The sequence below is a fragment of the Lissotriton vulgaris genome, chromosome 12, assembly GCF_964263255.1.
Source record: "Lissotriton vulgaris chromosome 12, aLisVul1.2, whole genome shotgun sequence".
NCBI classification, from domain to species: domain Eukaryota; kingdom Metazoa; phylum Chordata; class Amphibia; order Caudata; family Salamandridae; genus Lissotriton; species Lissotriton vulgaris.
Genome location: NC_141700.1, coordinates 392,410,695 through 392,422,922, shown reverse-complemented (window position 1 = coordinate 392,422,922; position 12,228 = coordinate 392,410,695). Strand labels below are relative to the sequence as shown.

Sequence of the window (12,228 nt, the reverse complement as noted above, 5' to 3'; positions counted from 1 at the left end):
CTGGTAAAAAATGTAATTTATTTAAAAAAAAGGAAGAGGGAGAAAAAGTTGAAGATATATGGCAGTAAAGTAGGCACTGTGCCGAGGGTCAGACTATTTATTGGCGTAGGAACTATTGATTAGTAAGGGCACCAACAAAGTTTAGGGAGTGTGTGTGCACATGGAGACATGTGTTACTGAAGTCAAGGTTAGGTATGAATGCAGGGTTAGTCCTTTTTTGTATTACTTTTTGGGAAGGAAATGTGTGTAGGGTGCACTAATAGTTCTACTGTTTTCTTAGGTACTTTTAGGTACTAGCATTTCATTCTTTGTATAAAGCCTTGCCTATGTTCCAAGAGAACCCTATTCCATGGAGGTCCAGCATGACAATTTAAATGAGTCAAGACCAAGGTCTGGGGCTGTCGTGGAACAAAGCACAACAAAATAGATTCTTATTATACAATTCTTTCTCCTTTGCATATTTTGAAGAAACCGCATATAAGAGGGACCAGAAACCGAGCCGACAGTGTCGACAATATAAAATATAATTTCCTCTGAAAAACCTCCGCCCCCTACCTCCAATCATCTCCCCTTAAATAGGTTTATTTCCCAGCTCATCTCCAATTCGCCATACCCAGCTGCGTAGCCACACACTAGCTCAGTGAGTTTGCACAAATTTAGACAGTTTTTCACATGGCTGATCAGTAGTCTTAGCATTTTAGTTACAAAGATCTTGATACATACATTCGAAGAGGATTGACAATCTCGGTTCTGAGAAGGGACTGGGTCTCACTGTAGTATTCAACGTCACTTTTTTCTTTGGGTCTAAGCAGAACTGTATCAAGAACAGAACTGAAAGAAAACAAGCTGGAAGACACAAAAATAATTTAGAATCTATTCCTCTCCGACTTGCTAAAATTATTACTGTTTTCAGAAGCATAAGCACATTTTCAATGTTTTGAGCAACTAGTAAATACGCACATAATTAGGTCATCAAGACTGAAAAGACAAGCAATTGAAAATCCAAACAGTCTCGCCTTTAGAATGTAAATGGTAGTATATTAAATTTGCCAATGTTTGTTTGGAAAGCATTGTTTAAAAAACACAGTAATACAAAAAAACATTTCAAAATGTTGCAGAAAAATCAGATATCTCATAAGGCATCTTGAAACTGTTTACTGAATCCAATATTTTCAATCTTTATAAACAGCTTAGTTCATTTTTTAATTACACTAAGTGCGGGAAACTAAAAAGAGAAATTAAAAAGAATATGGACGTATCGGACTGGCTTGCACAAGCATCATTCTATTTCCACATGATTTATCTAATCATGATGCGATGTACTGCGAGCATGGGACAAATTATAAAGGGAAAAGCGTGCAACCTAACCATGCGGAGAAGGGCTATAATGTGATGACAGTATGTTATAATTCAACATGAAATACCTCCATATAAAGATAGGAGCCGCTTCGAACTTTCCTGCTACTGCTGGCGGATCTTTGGACCAACGAGGGACTCCAAGTCCCAGGAGCCTGAGTGCCTCTTCTCAACCGCCCTCACCTGTGCCTGCACATTACATCTCACCGCTCCCACTTTGTGGAACGCGCACGCCGGGCAAAGCCTGGGTCAAGGGCGGGCCCGTCTGAGCCCATCGGAGACCGGACAAGACTGGGTAGGGCACCCCTCTACACTCACTTACGGCGCAAGGCTAGTCTTGTTAAATTTAATATTTTCAATATCCGTTACCTGCTAACCCTTGTTGACTGCAGGCTTAAACATCAACGATGAGTAAGCGTGATGGAAGGAGGCTAGACACACCTAATGGCGGCAGTATAGCGGGGACACTAGATCAGTTTATAATAAGGGCAACCTCTGTGCTTGAAAAGGAGATAGCGATAACAGAGTGCCGTTTGTCCCTGGATCCACAATTAACCAAAAGATCATCTTTTTGTCTAATTGCTACAGCTCTTTCTCTGGTCAATTCTGCTGTAAATACAACGACGCCCACGATTAACAATGAAGATAGAGGTTCTGTGTCTACATCAGTGGGCTTATTGGAGGGCATAGCAAAATCTCCAGCACCCATAACAAACACTGCTACCAGTATGCCTCTACGTATGTCAGTCAGGTCTTTGCAAAAAAACAAAAATAACATTAACCAATCTATTCCTGACCCTGCAGTCAAAAGGTAAAGAGGAGGTGGCCCTCAGAGGCCTATAACAGCGAAAGCGCGCAGGATTAATAAAACGGAAGGCACGCCCTAGCAGATGAGCAAAGTATATTAGGCAATCAAGCTTCGATTCCCCGGATTTTGATTTTGTAGCTATGGGTGGCCATAGTACGAATTCTAATGAGGAAATGTGTCAACCTTACTATCTCCTATTACTTATAGACTGAGCCGGATCGAAGATCGCCTAACTACTGCTGAATCCCAGGCCAAGTCCAGCATTTCAGCTCTTGAGGGTCTTTCTGACCAACTGAAGCCCACTTCTGTGACCTTAACTAGCAAACCAGGGAATACAGTGCCAGTCGTGGTTACAGCAAAATCCAAGCCCTTAAGTCTTCAAGCAATCACACATTCAGCTCTTGGGCCTCAAATAGATTTAGCTGCAGTAACTCAGAAAAACTCAGTCCCTCTGGACAAGCAGGACGCAGTATATTAGGGAACTTGCGAGTTTGCCCAATCGATTTTGAGCCCTTCTGGTGATGGCAGAGTGGAGGCAGAAACCGCTCTAAACAAAGACTCTAATTGTGGAACCTGTCCTTTAGCTAGTCAATCTACCCTATCTACTTGCATAAAAGGATCTGGTGGCTCGGGACATAACGCTCTGCAAGCCAATCCCCGGACTCTCCATCTTCCCCCGGCAGCTGCCCCCCAAGTGGTTGTTTTGGCGAACGTCCCACCGCTACGGGCAATGCAGACTGAAACGACAGACCAACTTCTGCTAAAAACTTTGCACTGGTTTAACAACCGACTCAAGGATGTTGGGATCTGGGAGGAGGGTGTTGTTAAGCATATGATTATGGCCAGACGAACCTTGTGGATTGGCTATTAGAGGAAGGAAGGGAATGGTGATTGTGTAATTGTTAATTTTAATAATGTACATATAACTAGATTTCTATTGCACCCACTGCCTGATTTAGATCTATGTGATTGACTTCTCCCTTCCACTCTGACCTGGGACAAGCATTCCGATAGTTCTCCTACTCCCCCTCTAAGTACAATAAAGGGTCTACAACATGCAGAAGCTGAGTACCCGGCTAGCTTGGAATCTGTACCCTGTGCTGCAAAACCTAAGGGTATAACTCCCCCCAAATCTCTCGGCTATCTTGGAACATCGCCGGTCTATTGTCAAAAACTCTGTCATCTGATTGGTCATGTTTTATTGAGGGGTATGATTTAATTGCCCTTCAAGAGACCTGGTCAGTAGATACGATCCATCAACCAGGCTATCTGACTTTTGGCAAAGCGGCAATCGCAAATAGAAAGGGGAGACCAAGCGGGGATTGATTATATGGGCCAAGCAACAGACATTGTTCCAAGTAGAGGAATTGCCAATAGATAGCCCAGATATTCTTGCCATCAAAGTTCGTGTTGAGGGAGAGCTTGATTTTATATTCTTCAACATATATGCAAGAGGGATGGTGGGAGGGAAAGCATCACCAACCATCGCCCTGGATACAATTATAAACGATTTAGATGGCCCAAATGTCCTGGTGATTGCAGGTGATCTCAACTGCACATTCGAGCCCCTAGGTTTAGACGACTATTGCCTTACAATGGAGGAAGATCAGAGTTGGGGTATACCATCCCTATCGCTGCCACCAATTAACAAATGGACTGAGGCGGCGTTACAATTAAAAAGCATGTCCCTTGGGAGGGGCATAAGGGCTGTAAATGGAAGATCCCCCTCAGATATGGAAGGCATTAATACTTTTTCTAATGGGATTAGAAGCAGCAGAATAGACTACCTTCTCATTAGTTTAAAGCGTTGGCCTAGACTCGTGGATATGCTGGAACACCAAAGACCGGAGAGTGATCACGATACGCTGGTACTAACATTGGTTAGGAAGGGATTGGATCCCACAATGGCAGCTATGGAAATGTAAATGTAAATGTATGTGTAAATGTATAGGCATTTATATAGCGCACTACTTACCCGGAGGGTCTCAAGGCGCTTCGACCGTTGCGAAACCCTTCCTGGCTTCCCTAAAAGTTGGTCCCTTAATGGGTATCTCCAGGGTGAGACCAGGCATCCCCGGCGGTCTGGTGGGGCCGTTAGTGAGGATGAGGCAAGCTAATGCCCAGAGTTGCCGAGTGTGATCGCTGATCAGAGTGGGCACCGAGGCGAGAGAATTATCGAGTCCGCTGACCCTGGTCCAGAAACCTGCCGCGCCGGGAATCGAACCCTGGTCCCGGGCCGTCCTCTGCTCTCGGGTCTGCCGCCTCTAACCAGTGAGCCACACTACCTCAATGGCAGGAGAAGTGATCATGTCTCAAGATTGTCGACGGCTGAAATGGGCAGTGATTTCAGAAGATGAAGCCACTGTAGCACAGATTAAGGCAATGGTGGAAGAAACAATATTACTTTGGCTATTAGATCCCTCTGATAATTGTTCTATGGCTCACAAAAAGGCGCATGAAGAGCTATTTGTAAAACTCAAAACCCTGTTCACAAAAAACAAGAGACCAGTTAGACACACTATAAAAAAAAAATCGGCCAAATGGTACAATAAGGCTTGTAAAGCTGCATTTAAGCAACTTTCGACTGCAATCAGGGATGGGACTTTCCAAGAGGTCAAACTAGCAAGGGTAAACTTTAAAAAAGTACAACTAAAGGCAAAGAAGTATTTTGATGAGGAAAATGGGTGTCCTTAACTAATGCTAGTAACAGGAAAAACTGGACTCAATTTTGGCAATTAGTAAAGTGGGACTCTGGTACGATTGGGCCCACTCCAGTGAACAATGTACCTACTGAACTTTGGGTGGAATACTACCACACCCAATTTGCTTCCTCGCTGAGCGGCGTAATTGTTTATCCTAAGGTTATTACTGAGGCAGTTTTAACATTTAAAAGGGGGAGACAGAAAGGGTGCTGGAAGGGGTTCCAGCGGGGAGGGCTGCGGGCCCGGACTCTGTCCTGGCTGATATCTTTAAAGAAGATGAGAGGAACTGGACCGAGTATATTTTTATCATTATAAATGCCATTGCCAGGGGTGCGCAGTTACCGGATACCTGGCGTAGGGCGGAAATAATTCCCATATATAAAAAGGTGATCGTGCCAATCCTAGCAACTATAGGTCAATAGGCCTAATTGACACCATGCAGAAAATAGTTTCTAGACTTGTGCTAGGTAGAATTAACAAATGGATAGTGGACTAAGATGTATTATCTACCTATTAAGCGGGTTTTCGACCCGACGTCAGTACCTTTGACCAGGTCTTCAGATCCATGCTGATATATTAGAGTACAGTGATTCTTACGGGGGAACTCTCTACGCAGCATTTGTTGACCTAAAATCAACATTTGACTTGGTCCCCCGCCATAAGCTGTGGGACACACTAATGGAGGCTGGGATGCTCCCTGAAATCTTAAGCTTTGTGATTCGACTGCATGAGGCAAATTATGCCCATTTAGGTGGGGACAGCAGGGTGAATTGACTGATCGTTTCCTAGTAAATAAGGGTGTGCGGCAAGGATGTGTCCTTGCCCCTACCCTATTCTCCTTGTTTATAAATAAGGTATTATACCAACTTTCCTACAGAAGCTCCAACTCTTGCCGGTTCAAGGGTTCCTCTTTTAATGTTTGCAGACAACACTCTAATTTTACCTAAAACTAAATCTGGTCTGCAACGGGACCTTGACAGATTTGAGTTCTGCAACGACCATGAACTTGTAGTAAATGTCGACAAAACCAAGTTCATGGTGCTGCATAAATACAAACTCACCAAAAGCAGAGTAGTAATGAATGAAGTGCTTTTGGAGCAAACGGATACCTTTACTTATCTAGGAGTGACTATGGGTAAGAAGATGAACTGGACCCCACAGATAGACGTTCTAGGGCTCAGGCACAACCAGTTAGCAGGAGCCCCACTTAAAGAATATAGACTTTCAAATACTAAACCGGTGGGGCCGGCCTTATCAATTTATAACGGGAAGATCAGAACTTCTATAATATATGGTGCAGAACTATGGGGGTCTGAAAATGTATCACCCCTAGTCCTTGCTCAAAATAAGTTTCTAAGCTCCAATCAACCCCCATCAAGCCCCTGTTGTCAGATTTAGGCTGTCTTTCTATAGATGAGGTTGCGGTATTCAGACCCCTAGCCAACTGGAGGAGGATCTGGACCACACCAGATTTGGCGTCTTACGCCAATGCCCTTATGTATATTAGACAAGCCGACCTGTTCTCAAAGATTAAATGGTTGCAGAAGATCGAGAGTAATTTGTTTGATATGGGGCTCCACCTCTTGTGGAAAGATCCAATGGGGAATTTATTTCCCTGTAAAAATGAGTATAAAGAACTCTATTGGGTTATGATAACTAGGAAGACCCTGTCGACGGTGAGCAGTAGTTCGCTTACAGGCATCTTCCTGGAGCATAAACTTGTGACGGAAGCAGAAGCCTACTGGAACTTGATTACAAAACCTGGTGATAGGAAACTATACCACCAATTTAGAGTAGGCACTCTACTGTTAAGACCTATTACTGCAAAATGGAATAAGGCTTTAGATATCAATTGCCCTTCGTGCCAATTACATGAAGAGTCATTAACCCATGTACTATTTGTGTGTCCAGCTTACAGGGGCCCTCGTCGCAGGTGGCTTAAGCCACTGTGTTCCAATCTTAGTATCAGATCGTGTATGACAGCCTTGCATATTCTGGTATCGAACACCCGTACAGACATCGTTATCGCTGTGGTGAAATTTCTTAGTTCGTCTTGGGCATTGAGAAGGAAAAGCCAGGAGGCTGGTTCGGGAATTGCATGTGTTGCATGATTATGCTCCTGGCAAAGAAGGCTCCCCTGGCCGTATTTTATGAAATGGTTTTAAGGGTGTATAATATATTAGATTTATTCATATACTTCATATTGCTAGGAACATTCGATAATGTTGATATTAAATTTGCGAGTAATGCATATTTTTAGGATGATATTTTTTTTTATATTACACTTTTATGTTATATTGTGACTTTTATGATTGGAATTATCGAATAAAGACTAATTGAACTGAAGAACAATTATTACTTACCTGTAAACAGGGGGTTCTCCAGTATTAGTGTCTTTCATAGATTCACATGCTTGAATATTCCCTGTCGTCGAAGTAGGAGTCCCACAGTAAATAAAATAGCAATAAAAAGAATCCCAATAAAGTATGTATATAAAAACATATCACATAAATTGCAACACCAGAAATACTTATAAGTACCTGGTTAGCATAACCACATAGAAATATATGGAGAAAAGAAAAAACCTGTATAACCATATATCCATGTCATTATGTTAGTCCAAACTACGGCCAATCAGGCGCAAGCACCCCTCCAGAACCTTCTCCCCAGAGGCTCAGGCCCTCAGATTTTTGTAGCACAGGAGTGACAAAAGAGTCTAGGAGGAGAACAGAGACTCTGAGGGGAGGCGGGTGGGTCGCATGTGAATCTATGAAAGACACCAATACTGGAGAACCACCTGTTTATAGGTAAGTAACAATTGTTCTTCAGTATTAGGGTGTCTTTCATAGATTCACATGCTTGAATAGAATAGAGAGCAGCAACATCTGTCTGTAAGTGCAAATCAGCAATGCATAGTTATGAAAAATGCAAAGATAGCATAACATAGCCAGATAGCGATGTTAAAAGATAACAATAATAACAATATCATCACATAAACCATATAGGTGGAGGGAAAAAAGCAGAGGCTCACCTTAGATAAAAAGATTGCGAAGCACCGCTTGGCATACTGACGTATCGGCTTCGTTGATCGTTTCAAGGCAGAAATGTCTCGTGAAAGTGTTCCTACTGGACCACGTAGCTGCTCAGCATATTTGGTGAATCAGCACACCAGAAAACAGGGCAGTAGAGGATGACATCTCCCTGGTGGAATGAGCTCTCACTGATGATTGAAAAGGCTTGCCAGCTTTTTAATGACAGAAGGAAATTGCTGAAGAAATCCAACGAGCAATAGTTGGCTTGGTAACAGCACGCCCCTTGCGCATGCGTCCGTAAGCAACGAACAGCTGATCAGATTTGCGAAAGGGTGCCGTCCTGTCGATGTAAAATTTCAGGCATCGTTTAACGTCCAGTGAATGCAAACGTTGCTCCGCTGGAGATTAAGGATTAGGAAAGGAAGTCTTTAAGAAAACAGGTTCATTGAGGTGAAAGTCCGTGGGCACCTTAGGCATGAAAGCCGGGTTGGTGCAAAGCACAACACAGTCCGATTTAAATTGGATGAAAGGAGGTTTAATGGTAAAGGCGAGATTATCGCTGATGCAACGTGAAGATGTTAAAGCAAGGAGAAGAGCCACCTTGCAAGTCAAAAACTTTAAATCCGCTTTGTGGATAGGCTCGAATGGCACTTTCATCAATTGCGCCAAAACAATATTGAGATGCAAGGTAGGAGGACGCAGAATAGGCGGGAACTTCCTGAACAGTCCCTTGAAAAATTGACGAATGATTCTGGAGGAACATAGAGAGGAGGAGCCATCCTGCCGGAAGCGAGAGATGGCCGCCAAGAAAACCTTCAAAATGGAGTGGGAAAGTCCTGATTGTGCCAGTTGTAGAAAGAACTGCAGTAACTGAGCCGGAGTGGAATGAACTGGATGGATGTTGGCAGCTGCGCACCAGTGACAGAATCTTTTCCACTTTAGCTTGTAGGTTTTTATTGTGGACGGAGCCCTGGCATTGGCAATAATGTCCCAGCATGCTGGTGAAATGTTCAAATGGGCAAATTCAAGGTGCTCAGGTTCCAGGCCGCTAATTTGAGAGAGGAGGGGTACTGATGAAAGATCAGACCCTCGTCAATTGTGAGGAGATCCGCTCGAGGATGAAAGAGAATGGGTTCACACTGTGAGAGAAGCAGCAGTTCCGAGAACCACGCTTGGCGAGGCCACCTGGGAGCGATCAGGAGAATGTGGCGAGACTGTCTTGGCATCTTCCATAACACTCAAGGAACTAGTGGAATCGGCGGAAAAGCGTAGGCGAATAGCTCGCACCAGTCCATCAAAAGGACATTCCCGGACGATTCTGGATGGGGAAGCCAGCTTGCAAAGGACGGGCATATCCGGTTCACATGGTTCGCAAAGAGATCCATGTGCGGATAACCCAACGGCGAAAGATGAAGTCCAGAGTCCGCTGATGCAGCTCCCACTCGTGAGTCGAGGATGCGGACCTGCTGAGGGAATCCGCCAGGATGTTGGAGACGCCTGGTAGGTGAACTGCTGTCAGGGTAATGTGGTGCCGAAGTGCCAAGTCCCAAATACTCTATGCCAGACGAGACAGGAGAGGAGATTTGGTGCCACCCTGCTTGTTCACATAGTGCATACTGGTGTATTGTCGGTTTGGATGAGCACTGATTCTCCTTGAATCAGAAGATGGAATGATTTGAGCGCCAGGAAGATGGCCATTAACTCCAGCCTGTTGATGTGCCAGGAGCGTTGAGACAGAGTCCACTTGCCCTTTATGGACAGCCATTGAAGGTGTGCGCCCCATCCTTCCAAGGAGGAGTCCGTCGTCAGAATGAGGTCCGGAGCGGTGGTGAGGAAAGAACTCCCGGCGGCGACGTTGGGCAATTGCGCCCACCACTGGAGAGCCGACCTCATCCGGGCGGTCACTAGGACCAGATCATTGAAAGAGCCGGTGACCTGACACTGTCTGTCCAATTCTTCCTGACTGGGGCGACTCTTGAGCCTGCAATTTGGAAACAGAGAGATGCAGGAGGACGCCATCCTAGAAATGACTTCAATAGACAAACTGAAAAGGACTCTTTTGAACAGATAAGAGCCACCAAGTGTAGAATCCGTAGCTGACGCTCGTGCGATACGAATGCCTTGGCTAGTGACGTATCCAGAGTGGCGCCTAGAAACGTTCTGCAAGGAGCTGGGTCGACCTGAGACTTCTCGGTGTTGATGGAAAGACCGAGGGAGCGAAATAAGGTCTGACAGAGTCGAGTGTCCTGGGACAGCTGATTGCGAGATTGAGACTTGATTAGACAATCGTCCATGTATGGAAAAATTTGCACTCCTTGTAGACGGAGGTAAGCCACCACTGGAGCCAAGACCTTTGTGAAGACGCGAGGGGCAGAGCGCAGGCCGAAAGGCAGCACTCTGAACTGAAAGTCTCTCTGCCCTACCCGGAAGCGCAAGTACTTCCGGTGCCGTAGAAGAATTGGCACGTGAAAATAAGCGTCCTGGAGGACGATGGTAGTCATGAAGTCGTCCTTGGAGAGAAGACGTAAGATCTCCACGAGCGTGAGCATGCAGAACGATTGGCACTTTAGATATTTGTTCAGTGCCCGTAAATCGAGGATTGGACGCCAGCCGCCTTTCTTTTTGAGGATGAGGAAAAATCAGGAATAGAATCCCATCCCTTTCTGAGACTTCGGAACCACTTCGATGGCACCTTTTTGGATCATGATGCAAATCTGTTGGAAAAGTTCTTTGAGGTGCGCTGGAGGCGGACCAGTCGGAGGAGTGTGAAGAGGAATCTTGACGAACTCCAGGGCATGGCCCCTTGATACAATGTCCAGCACCCAACGGTCCGAGGTGATTGGGGATCCTTGAAAAAAGAACAGGGAGATTCGACCTCCAACTCTCAGCGGGGATGGCAAGCCATTGTCTCTTGGAAACAGAGCCTCTATAGGAAGCCTTTCCTCGGTACGATCTGGAATACTGCTTGCGAGAGGACTGTTGCGACTGTGAGGAGTACCGCTGATTTCCTTGACTGTAGGAACGGTACTGATTGGATCCGCCGCTAAAAGAGGAAGAGGTGGTGCCGCGTCCGCACGCACCACGAAAAGGCTGTTTGCGGAACTGTAAAGTTCCTAAGGAACGAGCTGTTTCTGTATTCTTTTTTATTGTCTGCAATGCTGACCGAAGAGCAATTCGCCGCAGGATTTTTGCCTGAACCTCCTGGCGAAAAGAGGTTGAACAAAGCCAGCCCAGACGCCGCAGAACAGCTGCCCCTGCGAGCTGACGTAAGCCAGTGCAGGCGATATTCACCGAGCAGTCAATGATCTCTTCTGACGCTCTCTACCCTCCTGAAGAATTTTTAGAGCCTCTGCTCTGAAGGACTCAGGAATGAGAGCAACAAAGGCAGACATGTCAGACCACATCTGGCGGTCGTAGCGTCCTAGTATGACCAGAGAATTTGCAGCCCTCACAGTAGTGGAAGCCATAGTAGAAAATGTTCGCCCAATGGCATGAAGGCGACAACCTTCGCGATCAGCAGGACACGTAATTGGAGAAGAGGAGTTTCTGGAAAGGTGCTGGGCAGCCTGTGTGACCACGGAATCTGGTTTAGGCTGCGCAACCAGGCAAGCTGGAGAACCATGGGGCGCCTTATACTTCTTCTCCAAACGAGGTAACTGTGCCGGGATGGAATTCGGCGTTTGCATCAACTTGACATCCTCGTTCCAAATAAAATTGATGATGGGGACTGTCCGGACCTGTTTGAAAGGTTGACTTTTAAAGTCGTAAAGAAAACAGCCTTCGTCCTTTTGGACCATAGGAAGCTTAAAGCGGAGCACCACTCTATCCATCAGCTGGTGAAAACCTGCGATGTCAACAGGAGGGGAATCTCCTGGAGTCGCAGGAAGCGGAGACGGTGTTTGGATCTGGTAATCGTCCCAATCTGCCATATTGCCATCATCATCGCCATCCTGAACCTCGCCGTCTTCTCTCTCTGGACGAGCATCATCATCATCATCCTCATACACTGTAGCGTGGACCTGAATAGAGGTCGCAACCGGAACAGATGGCGCTGCTGGTGGTGGTTGCGGAGCAGCAGCAGGAGCTGCTGCAGGAGCGGGTGCTGTAAGCAAAGGAGAGCCATGGCAAGATGGGGGAAAACGCCTGTTGTAATCTTCAAACATATATTGGAGATTGGAAAGGAGGGAAAGTGGTAGTGCCGCTGTAGGAACCTGAGTAGAAGGTTCCTCCTCTTGTAAATACGAACCATCCTGATCATCCCCATATTCTTGACTTTTTTTTACAAGTTCAGAAGGGCTTCGTGCTGCCCGGAAGTGTTCGTCCTCGTCCT

At 45.6% G+C, this 12,228-nt stretch overlaps 1 protein-coding gene across 7 annotated transcripts in view; it reads right to left on the bottom strand.

The window, feature by feature from the left end:
• Positions 1 to 12,228, bottom strand: part of CYLD (CYLD lysine 63 deubiquitinase) — a 516,546-nt gene that overhangs the window by 162,496 nt on the left and 341,822 nt on the right. For all 7 annotated transcript variants that reach the window (XM_086945164.1, XM_086945166.1, XM_086945167.1 and 4 more), the window contains exon 10: positions 724 to 846. In XM_086945164.1, the coding sequence (XP_086801290.1) occupies positions 724 to 846 (123 nt within the window). The remainder of the gene's footprint in view (positions 1 to 723; positions 847 to 12,228) is intronic.